The sequence below is a fragment of the Apteryx rowi genome, unplaced genomic scaffold (assembly GCF_003343035.1).
Source record: "Apteryx rowi isolate R43461 unplaced genomic scaffold, aptRow1 scaffold_16, whole genome shotgun sequence".
NCBI lineage: Eukaryota > Metazoa > Chordata > Aves > Apterygiformes > Apterygidae > Apteryx > Apteryx rowi.
Window position 1 is genome coordinate 4,868,127 of NW_020447863.1, and position 13,621 is coordinate 4,881,747.

General features: G+C 50.8%; 2 protein-coding genes across 2 annotated transcripts in view; both read right to left on the reverse strand.

Moving 5' to 3' along the window:
- Positions 1-7,278, reverse strand: part of TPRN (taperin) — a 26,938-nt gene extending 19,660 nt beyond the window's left edge. The window contains exon 1 of the mRNA XM_026059788.1: positions 7,219-7,278. Coding sequence (XP_025915573.1) covers positions 7,219-7,278 — 60 coding nt within the window. The remainder of the gene's footprint in view (positions 1-7,218) is intronic.
- Positions 7,279-11,259: 3,981 nt separating this feature from the next.
- The window catches only part of NSMF (NMDA receptor synaptonuclear signaling and neuronal migration factor), a 39,559-nt gene continuing 37,197 nt past the window's right edge, over positions 11,260-13,621 (reverse strand). The window contains exon 16 of the mRNA XM_026059789.1: positions 11,260-11,803. Within this exon, the coding sequence (XP_025915574.1) occupies positions 11,706-11,803 (98 nt within the window). The 3' untranslated portion in view covers positions 11,260-11,705. The remainder of the gene's footprint in view (positions 11,804-13,621) is intronic.

Sequence of the window (13,621 nt, forward strand, 5' to 3'; positions counted from 1 at the left end):
GGGCCGGAGACCCGCCGCGGGCCCTGCCGCCGCCGCCGCCTTCCCCTGGCGCCGCGGGGCCCTCCCGCGCTCGCCCCTCCTGGCCTGCCCGTGCCCCCAAAGCGGGGCGCCCCCAAAGCGGGGCTCCCCCAGCCTCCCGCCAGCCACGGCAGCGGAAAACGAGCCCTTCCAAAAAACCCTAACCCGCTTTTTTTCCTCCCGGTTTCGCCTCCTGCGCTGGCTCACGTGGGGCCGGAGGAAGGGGCGGCCGAGGAGGGGAGCGAGGAACCGCTTTGGGGGTCGCCTCCCCACGCCTCGGCCACGCTCCTCGGAGAGCCAGCGCAAACGTCTGCACGCGGGCAGAGGGGGAAACGGAATAAGCACAGGGCACCGGAGGGAGGCCGGGGCAGTCGTCTCCGTGCACTGCCACCCCCACATCTAATCCGGCCTGGCGCCCGCAGCACTTCAAGRAACACTGGGAAGGAGAAGGTGGAGGTGCCTGTGGAGCGGGGCAGCAGGCGCCGCGTGGGGGCCGCGACGGGAGCCGTGCCCCCGGAGCGAAGCGAGCCCGCGCCTCAGAGAGCGAAGCGCTGCTGGAGATCGGTTCAGCGCAAACAGGAACACCGGAAAACATTTTTCACGCAACCTTTGCTGGTCTCTGACTGCTGCTCGCTCTGCGCAAGACCATACAGAACAGCATTGCTCCTGCTTTGTTTCCAGGCCCTGCCTGTTATCAGCTGCCACCAGCTTTCTTTGGGACGCCCAGGGAAGCCAGGAAGCAATTGAGTGCTCAGGACTTTCCCATTCGTCAGATAACACTGTTTGGGCTCCCAAATCCTCTGCTCCGCCAGGCGCTCGGGAAAGCGTTGCTGGCGCGCGGTTACGTATACAACCTTTGGCCAGAACTTGCCGTGGGACCAGCCCGCCCGGTAGTTACGGAGCCGCACCCTGGCGTACCGTACTGCTTCAGCATGAGCGGTTTCACTCCAGCGTCTCCCTGGATTCATGAAAACCCAGGTCTCTTTACTGGAAGAAGCTCCTCATCCTGCCGATAAGGCTCCTACCTTTGCACCCGTGAGCAAGAACGGACCAATTGCACTTCCTTCGAGTGATACGTGGAAATGAGCTTGACGTAATATTTTGTTGCTGATGTTTCCGGTGYGCTGGGAGCTGTGCAACGGCCAAATCCTGCTGGCTGCCCCCAAGAGCTGCTGTGCTGAGCGAGGCAGAGAGGACAAACCAGAGCTAGTTGTAAGGAGGCAGCTCTTCGTGATTAGGCCCAAATAACACCGGGGAAGTTTAAGGTTTACATATGACCCCCCTCATCCTGGATGAGACCACGGTCCGCAGTCCAGCGTCACGTCCCCCACCGTGGCCAACAGTGGGGGCCCAGGGTAGGGAATAGGCCGGAGCAAGCGGCTGCTGACATTTCCCCGGCTCTGGTGACTCATGGCTCAGGCACTCGGGGGCTGACAATGTGTCTTTGTACTCCGCCGATCGCTCTTGCAGGATCCCTAGTTGGCTTTGGAGCCCGCGAATGAATAATAAATCCCAGAGTTTACCCACACCTGGTGCAAAGGAAACACCTCCCTTTGTGGGCATCGGACTTGAAATCCGCTGGCTGCCCTCCAGCCTTTATAAATAAAAATCAAGCCGTTATTCATCTCCTCTGTGGCCAGCCGAGGCTTTAGAGCCTTCTGCTGTCATCGGTTTCTCTCCTAGGCTGTCAGCAAAGCAGCAGCGAGGACTGGAAAGAAACTTGGGCAGCAGCTGGACGTGTTGCACCCAACCCTCTGCCTCGCTGTAGTTGCGCCCCCGGTTGGCCCTGAAACAGCGTCCCAGCGCCCTTACTGGGAGGCGCCTGGGAATCCCACTCAGCACTCCTATTTTGGCACCAAGAGGAGTGATCGTAAACAAAACCCGGGTGCGTGACAGTGGCAGGGGCCGGGACGCAGAGGGTGGGGAAGCAGAGGGCCACGGTGCGCCGGCTGCGTGGCTCGGCCTAACCGACGCGACCGCAGCGCCAGCGCCGGGACGCGGCAGAGACGCGCGGCTGGCAGGGCACGGCAGGCTGGCACAGCCCCGGGGCCCCGCCGGGTGACGGGGGCAGCACCCCGCAGGACTCGGAGACGGCGTGATTTCACCCTGAACCCACGTGTTACCACGCCGTGTGAAAACACCCCCATGCGGCGCGGCACCCGCTCGACCCCACCATGAGCAGCAGTGCGAGGGGAGACRGGAGAAGCCGGTAGAGCTGGTGATGAAAATAATCTGCTATAACCGGGCTTCTGTAACTGATTTGACTCGGTACCCTGTGCCGTTCGGCTTTAAAAACAGCATTATGCCAATGCTGAATGGCCCCAGAGCGAGGAATAAAGGCCACATTTACGGCAGCGGGGGCCCCCGTGACTCGGCGAAGGCCCCGGGAAGAACGGTGGCCAAGCCGCTGGCCAGAAGCCGGCTGTGCAGGTGGTGGCGATAAGGGGAAAAAGTGATTTCCGTGGGGCCCTGCTGCCGGCCGCTGCCGTGTCGCACCCGGCCATCGCGGCCGCACGTGGGGGAGGACGTTCCCCAGCGGGGAGGGTGCCGAAATGAATGCTGAAAGGCTCTGGAGCTGAAGGAAAATGCCTTAAGTGACGGCAATGAAAGACATGAGTTGTCCAGCCTGTTTAGCTCTGTCTCTTTTTCGCTCAGAGAGGACTCGGTTACAGCATTTAACGGAGGGCGAACACGCAGGCGACTTGCAGAGTGGCGGATAAAGGGCAAAACTGTAGCTGGAAGTTCAAGCCAGACCTGTTAGACTTCAGAAGTGAAGTCAAACAGACCTGGGACAAAGCAGGTAGCTTATAGGGAATTTGGTGCCGTCTGCCTTCCTGAAAGATGTGCTTTATTCAAAGGCAAGGTAAGGGTTCAGCACGGGCAGGAGGGTTTGCCTGAACTGCATTGGCGCCTGCGGTCAAGTGGGCCCTTCCCACCTTTAACCCTGAGCTGGGAGAGCCGCTGGCAGCACGGGAACATCATCCCYACGCGGCTGGATTTGCTCCCTTCTCGCATGGGCAAACACCACGAGTCCAGCACACTGATGTGGGTCAACATGGGGTCTGGACCCTCTCACCCAGCTGCATCTTCTCCCGATAGCCTCCCCTTTTGCAGAGCGTGGTGTGAAGGCCACCTCCTCAGTGGAGGTGGAAGAGCTCCAGCACCAGCTGCCCCCAGCAGCGGCTAGGCCTGTCCTGCGCTATGCAGCCCATCTCGTCTCTGCTGCGGCCTCAGCTTGTGAGACCTGTCTGAGGCTTCCGCTGGCCCACAAGGCCTGAGCCTGGACAGGTCACCCCAACCTCCACGCTGCCCTGGGCATGTGGCATCTCCAAGCAGGGCAGCGAGGGGCTGCATGGGCACCACGGCCCCAGCTCCTGCAGCCCACAGCATGCATCTTTTTCCCTTCAATACATGTACAGCTCTCAAACGCACACCCATACCTCATTCGCCAGCTCCAGCGGGATCGCTGACAATGCTGGCTGGCTTCTCCAGAGCCACCATGGCTTCTCAGTTCCTACCAGAGCACCAACTTTGACAGTGCCAGTCCTGTAAACAACAGTCACCTTCCAAACAGCTGCAATAACCTCCCCGTCGCCTTCCCCCAGAAGGGAGGGGGCAAAACACAAGCATTGCAGTTCCCAAAACAGCTGGCCAACCCCCCCCCCCCCCCGCATCCACCTTTGCCCTCCCTGGGCACCTTGCTGCACACCCCCACTTTCTAGGCTAGCACAGCTCCTTCTGGAGCTTCTCTCGGTTTTGCCAAGAAGGATCATCAGACCTTCGGCCTCTTTTGAATTTTTCCAGGCCTCCGTTTCTCTGCCTGTAAAATGGTGCTCAAAGATTCACCTTCCTCCCCGGAGGAGGCGTAACGCTGAGTGCTCTGTAGGTCTCTCCTGGGCCTCGCCAAGGCTYGGACACTGCTGGAACTGTGAATTGCCCCATACGATCCCCAGCACTGGATCTGCCTCCCTCAGATGGTCCCTTGTTTAAAGAATCAGGAGTTTTACCTTTATCCCTTTTAACCTGTCCTACCCGGYGCTGGTCCCTGGGACACAGTGCTCATCCTGGCCTTTGCACCTCGCTACATCTACTCTTTRCCTTTCGGCATTTACCACACTGTTGCCATTTCAAAAACGGCCAGCCCGTGTCTCCTTCACCTGCTAGCACAGTAAATGCATCTGCCAAATGGCATTTCCTAGGCTTATGAGCTCAGCCAGAGAACAAAAAACAAGAGAGAAAACCTGTTTTCCCAGAAACGTCTGTGTTTATTAAATCACATCTTAAAACCTAGAAACATTCATGGATTTGAAATCTGGTTATCATACACAAAGCAGCAGATAGTCTCAGAGAAACATGTTAACATAGGCAGTAGAGATGGCAGATCTGTCCTGCGTCACAGCCAGATATGCCCCAYGCCTGGACGGCAGGGAGCCAGCCAAAAACTACGTCTAAAATTTGGGAGAGTGCTTTGGAATAACTTTCTTCTGACCTTTCAGAAGAGCCAGCCTGCTGGTTCCCAACCCACCAAGAAAAAGGTTAAAAATCCTCATTTGCAAGACTCTCCATTAACCTGGAGACAGTTTTGGCCTCAAACTAGCATATCTCAAGTTCAGCTCTCACACYGACAGGCTCTCTTGGGGCCAACGTTTCAAGCTCCTCCTGTATCTATACTGCCTTTAGCTTCCAGCTGAGATGAGACGAGCTAAAGAGGGACCCATCTGCTCCAACACAGCACGGGCTGTTAGTTGTGGAAATGAGCAGAGATGGTGACTGCATATRTGTTACACTGACTTGATTTTGAAAGGAGCAGGATGCTGTCAGCTCCGTCTGAATTCAGCTGAAAGTAAAGGCAGAATTAGGCTACAGAGTGTTTTCTCTGCACGTGATTTGTCACATGGTCAAATACTATTCATACTGGGATATTTTWAATTATTTTGACAACTACACTTATTTATTTCCTCTTCTCATTTGGATAAATGTAGTTTGTTCAACTATCTCAGAGTTTAAAAGGATGAAGGGATATAAACTGTCCTTCTCCATGTTACCAGATCCATCTTCAAAGTCTGCACGATTACTTTTTCCACTTGTTGCTCACCGTTTTGGTTYGGTTTTCTTTTCAGAAAACGGATGAGCAGCCTTCGCTAGCAGCTCTGTAATAACAAACCGAGGGCTGCAGCTGAGCGAAGGAGCTGGAAATGAAAACTGGTGTCTGAACTCAGGGTGGAAACAGTAAAGACATTAAAAGCACATTGACCCTCTCCCATCCCTGTGCGAGTTCAGTTTTTGCTGCGGCTGCCACTCACTATCACAACTGAAGGCACCCCAGTTCCAGGAATAGCGTTGTTGAAGAACAACGGGAAACACAGCAGAAAAGCTACAGCCGCTGCCTGTGTATTCAGGTGCCTGCTCATTCACACCGACCTCACTCCGCTTCTGCGGGCATCCCCCTCCTGACCTCAGCAAATAAAGTGTCCTTTAGCAAGCAGTGTTGGGTGCACGTGGGAGGCAGGATCCATATTCATCAAAGGCTCTTGCTTTGCTATACTCACTTATGATATTTTTAGGGCATTTCAAGTTTAGGGGCAAAGATACCTGCCATTTTTATCAAATTCCCAGTTCTGCACTAGCTCTGAGAGAGCAGGACCTTGTAGCGGGGACTATACCGGTGCAACTGAAATTTAGCATTGAAAAAACAAGACGAAAAAACAGCCTCCCACTTTCTACTGAAGCTTCTGTGAATCGTACCTATGTGCACCCATCCTGGTCCTGAGCCAGAGGCCAGGGTGACGGTGGGAACGAGCCGTCCCAGGCCAACCGCCGGAGCCTCCCCGCCAGCTCAGCTTTTCAGTTTTCGCCAGGTTACAACCATTCCTCAAGGAAAAACACCACATCCATTTTTGCACAGCCACAGGGGGAAGATCACACTCAAACACCAAAAAACCCACGCGCACGAGGGCGCAGGGGAGAGGCTGTGCTCGCAGGTTATTGCTGTACGTACGTGGCGAATCCTACGCTGGGCAGCCCCACTACACAGACTAAAAAGTTGGATCCATCGGCTGCTTGAAGGTCTCTGGGAATATGCTCGTTAAACTCCTAGCAATGCAGATGGAAGGGGTCCTCTTACTAAAAGGTATTTAGGGCCATTAATACTGTGATTAACCATCAGTTCAAGACACAATCTCTTTGGACACTGGGATAAGGAAGAAAGCCCGGAGAGCCAATTAACTGAATATGGCTTGCCTCGCCTCTGCGATAATGTAAGGCAACCCAAAAGGCTTTTTGTCTGTCCTTATGTATATCAGTTTTAAAGATACTCTAAAAGCAATGCAATAATATAACAAATTACTTTGTTGTGTTAGTTCTTTAACATTTCCTAAGTACTTATGGAAAAAGGCAATTTTGCTTCCCTTCAGATAGATTTGTAATGTCCATTATTTTTAGTCCTTGTGGTCTTCTAAGTTTTTCGCACTGATTTGTAGTACATTGGGCAGAATTTATTTTCGAATCAAAACAGCTACTGGTTACCATTGCTCTTTGATATCTAACGCACCATCTCCACAAGAGATTGTGCATTGGCATTTTAGGCAGGCAGCAAACTCTGATATTTTAATATTAATTCTCCTGATTACACAGCAGGACTACCTGGGAGTTACCACGATCGCAATCAGGCTCACGGTCATTACACCGCCCATTTACTCATTCAGTTCCAGTACACAGAGTTATCAGCAGGCTGATTTGTCATCAGGACTGTAACAGTTTCCAGTTGACTTTGGCTTGCGTTTCCATGACCGAGAAGTAAAAAAAAAAACAAAAAAAAACCCAGTCCCATGACAGATGTAGAAAAGCCATGGATATTCTGGGACCAGCAGCACAAAATACAGGCTCACACGCAGCTTCTCACAGATGGCTTGGAAAATGATATTGCTGCTTGATATCYGACGGGAGGATACCGGGATGGTGTCCTGCAAGGAGGTCTGGCTGCATTGCCAATTCCAGGGAACGTCGCTGCGAAACCCAGGGTACAAAGCGGTTCAGCTTAGCGTGTACCTGTAAATCTGCTTGCCGCTACTGGCAACGTGGCCTGATCACTCGAGGAAGGACAACACCATCGAACACGTCCTCTGATACATGATTCTGGTGACTCTTGAAGGATTTTTTTTATATATATATATATATATATATATAAAAATAATACCGTACCTTATCCTGGACCAATGCACCATTAATGCTGCCCAGAGGTGACAACGCAGCGCTGGCCATCGTGCCGCCTGCAGGGCCAGCGAGCAGGAATGCCCGGCCGCAGGTCAGAACCGTGGCAATGGCCCTGAACGGCGAGCGGCCGTTTGCCAAGCGAGCGCGGGGCCAAGAGCCGGGGGAGACGCCAACGCGGCCGCGACGCCGCCCCATCGTTGCTGCATGAGGGTGAACGAGGAGGAGCGTCTCCCGCGCTCGCAGGGGAGGCGACGGCACAGGGAGAGCCGGTGTGAACGCACGCACGCGCCTGCTCTGCCGACGCCATCGCAGCTCCGAAGTCCAGGCTGAGCGATGAAGCACGAATCCCTTTCCCGCGTCTCCTCGGCAAAGCRGTGGTACCCGGAGGCAGAGCGAAGGCCGCGCCGGGCCCGCGGGATGTGGCTTGAGCCGCTCTCGAGGCGCTCGGAGGCAGGACCGGGGGGGATGCCCCGGCCACGTGCGGCAGAGCCCTGGCACCGAGGCAGGGCAGGGTGGCTGGTTGCCTTCTGCAGTCAGCAGCTTCCCTAAAGCTACAAGGATTTGGTTTTTTGTTTTTTTGCTTTTTTTTTTAATGCAGTGCAGGCCGATCTGCTAATTTCTTGTCTTGGGTGCAGAGAGGCAGGATGCAAAGGGAGGTTGGTGGCTGCAGGACGAGGAGAGGCCAAGAAAGCCGTATATAAATTCCCCGCTTATTTCTACCCTTCTTATTTCTCAGGCAGCCAAATTTTCTTCTCTCCTCTCTTTTGTGGCCAAAGGAGAGGAAAACCTCTCTGGGAAGCCCTGCGCAAGACAACCACCATGTGCCAGAAGAGGAACCCTCCAAAGCCGCTGCAGCGGCGCGAATGCTCGCTGCACACCGATGCAGCCGCATCCTTTTCGGCTGCCTCGCTACGAGACGGCACCTCCCACACATGGTTGGGGTAAGCGGCCAGGGATGGTACCCAATTTAGCTATCCTGACCTAACTGCCCCTCTCCAGGGTTAACCCGTTATCAGGGTTTCTCCCAGCCGTGCTAAGAGTGGATTCCGACCCCATGGGAGCTGCTGGGCCACAGYGCTGCCCCGCAGGACCCCGGCGCGAGAGGGCTGCCGACCTGCCAACGCGGCGCGTGGGGACTCGAGCTCAACCGCGCCATAACCTGCTCGCTGGAATTAACGCTAATTAGAGGTGAGCTCCACCAACCCAGTTCAGACAGCAGTTGCGGACTGCACACGAGCAAACTGGTTGCATGGCTTAAGACAGGCGCATCCGAACGGCAGATAGCTCAAAGGTAAGAGAAGCATTTTGAAGTGGAAGGACAAAGTGTCCTGTGCGCTCAGCAGCCAGGATCCCCCGGGCCAAGGCTGCGGGGGTGCTCGGGGCGCAGGGACGGGGGCTCGACCCCAGCGGAGGGGATGTGCCGGCTCTGACTGCGCTGTGCACTGGCTGGGAAGCACCTACCAAAAGGTCATCCTTGACACAGCAGTCCAATGGAGGAAGCCTCAGCATCTATTCTTACTCTAAAATTTAAATAATCGCAAATTTTTTTGCATCCTATCCTCTGCTGATCCCTTCCTTTCTCAGCAGCTGCTTAAAAAATCCAACAAGTTAAAAGGGGAAGACACTTTTTTTCTTTTCCTTTTCAAAAGTGGTTAACTCCAGTGATGCTACTTGCACAAAGGACTTCAAACATCAAAATTCTATTGACTTTCCAATTATCTGTTTTAGAGTATTTGATCTCTTTAGTCAAATGAACACTACAAAGGAAATAATATGCTCATGTCATAATATCACAAACTACGTGGAATATAGATCTTTGGAAAAGAGAGAAATGCATTCATCATTCGTCATTATACTATACTAGAGTCAACTGCACCAGTAAAACAGTCCGTTTTGTTCATTCAAGCATACATCTTCCTACAGAAGTTCTGCAACTGTACAAGCGACCTCTCTACTTTGCAACCCTAGTTCTACAAGAGCTCAATGATAATAGATATACAATAGTTCTACAGATAAATCACCGAAGTGGATACATAAACAGGCCCTTTCAGAGTTATATAAGATTTTCAATAGTTCCACAATGCTACATTCATGCTACCAAGTTCACTGAATTGGGATTTTACTTTAGAAAGGAGAGAGGAAGAGCAATTTATCTTTCTCCAGTTAGGAGCATGAACACAGGAGGTGAAAGGGTCAGAAAGGGAGAGAGTTTTGTGTCAGCATTTTAATCCTGCCACYATCATTTTCTTCTCTCAATAACACATGGCTTTTTTGCTTTCATAGCACCTACGACTCCCACCTCTCGCAAGTACAGCTGGCAGAAGCTACCCACGCTAAGTAATAGCTAATCAACGTAATTTTTGTGGTTGTTTTTTTTAGATCTGGCATTTTCTTCCAGAAGTCAGACTGGTGCCAACTATCCCTTTCACTACAAGTCTGGAAAACATGATGGTGAGTCAAAAGCATGAGTCCAGCCAGGGATGAAATGCAACCACCACGGGTAGGTCCTACAGGGCGAGCAGGGCAGCTCCTAACCAGAGCAGGGGGAAGCAGCTCAGACCCATTTGGTTCAAATGGGCTAATTTCAATGACTCCAAACTATCTCTCTCCAACCATTCCTCTCCTTACTTACTAATATGTACATTACTTCTTCAAAAGTTTTGCTAATAAAACTGCTATAAATGTACAGGGTTCAGCAGTTCTAGCCGGAGGCCTGCTCCCCACAATTACAACCACAGATATGTCACGGAGGGAAGGAGTCCTCTACAAATCAGAACAAGTAGTTCTTTTTTGCAAGTATTTAAAAGATTTGTACACGTATTTTCTTTCACTTCACAATCAACTGATTTTAGATACCAGGAAGTCAGGAAACCAAGGTAATCTTTCCCTGTTATTCTCCAGTGTATTTTACTTATATAAGAAATAAATCATGTAATCCCCCAGAATAGCCAGAGTGACTTAGGCAGACTTTAAGTAATGTTTATCCTCTGAACAGGTGGGTTGAAGACTACAAAACCTCCCAAAACAAAAAAAACAACCCTCCAAACAAACAAAACGTAGATCTGTTCCAAAATACGTCCTCAAATATTAACAACAAATGTGGGTTCTCAAACCGCAGCTGCTCTGACAAAGCTCTGGGTTACTCTGCCCTGCGCGGGAAGGGATGGGGAGGGTGGCAGCTGAGCGCAACACACAGGTCATTTTAGCATCGGAAAAGAGGTGGCGTACGCGCAAATGACTGGCATTCAGGTGAACGCGGGGAAAATTCAAACTCGTGCTACAAACCCRTGCTGCATCCTTCAAGAAGCATTTCTTCCAGATGCTTCGGTAAAACGGTCTGCTTGGAGGCTTTCGGATGGTCCTGCAACCTCCCTGCTCCATACGGCAGACGAGAAAGAGAACTCGTCTTCCGACACGTAGCGAAACACTGGCATGAGCAGGTAATTACCATGGTTATTAGTTTCTACTTCATTGTTACACCATAATGGACCTTACTGAATTCTCAGTCATGTAACTGTATTTCTAACCTAAAATACTCCAGCAAAACTAAAGGCATATAGTTTTGCAAGCAGCAAAATAGTAACAAAGTTGTGTCTAATTGGAGGAGAAATATACATTCGTGAGAGCACATACAGTCAGTGCAACACAGCTACTCTGAAAGTACCAAACCAAACCGGATTAATCAATGCAGCAGACATGCAGCGTCTGCTAAGTTATGTTAAAACCATGTTTGCTGGTGATTAAATATGTCTACAGAAGATATATTACCATTCTGAATATATTTTCAAGCAGACCAAAAATACCTCATCTATTGGTTACTGGTGTGTTATTTTTAACTAATTAAATATCGGGAGGGATTTTTACCCCTCTCTCTATAAAAATTGCACTTATTTTCTATTAAACAAAACAAAAAGTTAGACTTCAATTCTATATTCCAGTATATATTCACATTGAAACTGGATTGTTTCGCTCTAAGCTTGCAGGAGTAGGTGTAGCAGTCCTTGCTCTCCAAGATCCCCAGCACAGAAGGTCCCATCAGTACAAACCTCTCCTTCCTCTGTGCTCTGGTCACTTCTTTACTGTAGTGCATGGGTAATTTATTTTATTTTTTGTAAGAAAACCTGAGCTTCAAAAGTCTTTAAAAGGACCTGGAATCAAATCTGGCCCATTCTGACCCAAAACAGCTCAGTTCTGCAAGGAACTCCATCCTGTCCTCGTTTCACACAGCTCCTCCTGTGACACCATGGCTCTGACCTGAGGCGAGTGAGGTGTCAAACCCTTTCCCTCCAGTCTCTCTTGACTCAGGAGACTTTCCTCCTGATATACTTCTGAGGGCTCCTTCTTCCCTCCCTTTAGCACTGCTGCCTCCTCTAGGGCTTTGAAGGGCTCCCTGTGCCAATAAAAAAGTCTTTCTGCAGTAAGCATGACTTCTTGGACACTGGTGATCAACTTCTTCTTGCAAAGTCTTCTCCAGCTCATAAAATGTCATCATAATCCAATAGTTTAGAGTGCTGGCGGGTCTTCCAGAGGCGGTAAAGGCGGAAGTCAAAGTAAGTCTCAATCATTTGCTTACCTAGGAGAAGAAGGGAGATGAAGCAGAGGGGTTACACCCTGCAGCACGAGGGAGAGACCAGACAGGCTACAGCAGCAGCAAACCCACCTGCAGGTATGGGCACAGGAGAACCCATCTGGATGCCTCATTTGGGGAATACTGCCATACTGCATGTACCCAGGGCAAGGAAAGGTGCCCGTGAGACCCAAGTATCTTTTTAGGTATCCTCAAACAGAGAAAGGCTCCTCAAAATCCCTTGGCAGGGTCTGTCTATGGAGGTGGGAACTGGACACAGTCTGTCTCCAGACTTTGACCTCTCTGCACTGACTGCAAAAAGGAGGGGCTGTGGAAGGTCAGCAACAGCCCCAACGTCCTGCACTAGACAACCTGTGAGCCCTGCGAAGGACTGAAAACCCACAAAAGGAATATTTGGGCAAAGGATGTAACAACAAAAGGTCCTTCCCTTCAGTTGGAGAGTGCTTTTAAATTGGGTTTCTTTCAGGTGCAGGACAGCTCCAGCCTCCACAGGCACAGGGATCTTGGAGAATCACAAATCAAAAAAATTCAGTGTAATGGTTTGTGGGAAGTGTTAAAAATAATTACATTTTAAAATTCAAAACAAAAACTGTTGTGGGAAAATTAACAGTTAAAATTAACAGGGTCTCTCTGCCCTGCAGAGCTGTCTTCTCTTGCAGCAGTTAGCTCAACAGAACACTTTTTTTGACATGTGTGCTGCACTGTTGGCACCTCTGACTGAAAGCAGGGGGGCTGTCTTACAGGGCAGTCACAGACTCAAGGCCTTGCAGGGCTGGTGCTGGAGGCACCAGGAACAAACAACCCTGGACTCTAGCACAGGGCTCAAGGAGGGGATTTTCGCTTTTGAGCGCTGATTAAGATTAGTTTCAGGTGACTGCAAAGGATTAGAGAGGTTACATTATTAGCATGCCCCAGATTGATCAAAAGGGATAAATTCAGACGTGTTCTTCAGCCCAGCCTCCTGGAAGATCAACTGCTTAAACACATGCATGCAGAACCCATGGCCTCACCTGCCAGGTTGTGTACAAAACCAGAAATTTCCCTGCAAGGTCCTTCTTGGCACGCATGTACAAACAAGTCTGCTGTGAGATCTGCGCAAGCACTGGATAAAGCTGGGTCCAAATCTCAGCGGCATTTGCACAGAGAACCCTGCGCAGTGCTAATGCGCTCAACCCCTGTACCTTCCCATGACAGTAAGTGGGAGTTAAGAATAACTCATCAGTGCTGAGGCCAGCAGTAAACAGGAGAGGAAATATCCCCAGTGATTACAGCCTGATGCTCTATGTCTTTATCTTCCAAAAGAACAAAGTACCAAGGACCGTGGCAAAGATGAAATAACAAGGGCAGCTTCAGAACAAGCTGACTGCAGGTCCCTCATTAAACTTCACCCACAATTACTTACATTGATCAATGAGGAAGAACTCTTTAGCCCCTTGAATTTCTGAGCTACAGGCAAAAGAAAGTGAAGCAGGCTGAGGTACAGAATGGCTAATAATAAGCTCCATTCAAGTCTCCTGTTGATGAGACAACCCACTTGGTACCAGTGGTTTGAATCCCCTGGAGAAACTTGCTTACAAGACAAGGTTCTGCTCCCATTTGCATCTCTCCCATGGACGCCACATGCTCTAGTAATATGGCGAATCTCCTAAACTCAGCCCAGAAGGCACGGTGCTATTTAGACTACTTTGCCATTGCCAGTAGCCTGGGAAGGGGTTCTGCAGGTTCAGACATAATAAAGGGGATAACTGAAAATGCAAACAAGGAAGAATTGTGAGGGGGAAACCAGGTTCTGCAAATGAACAA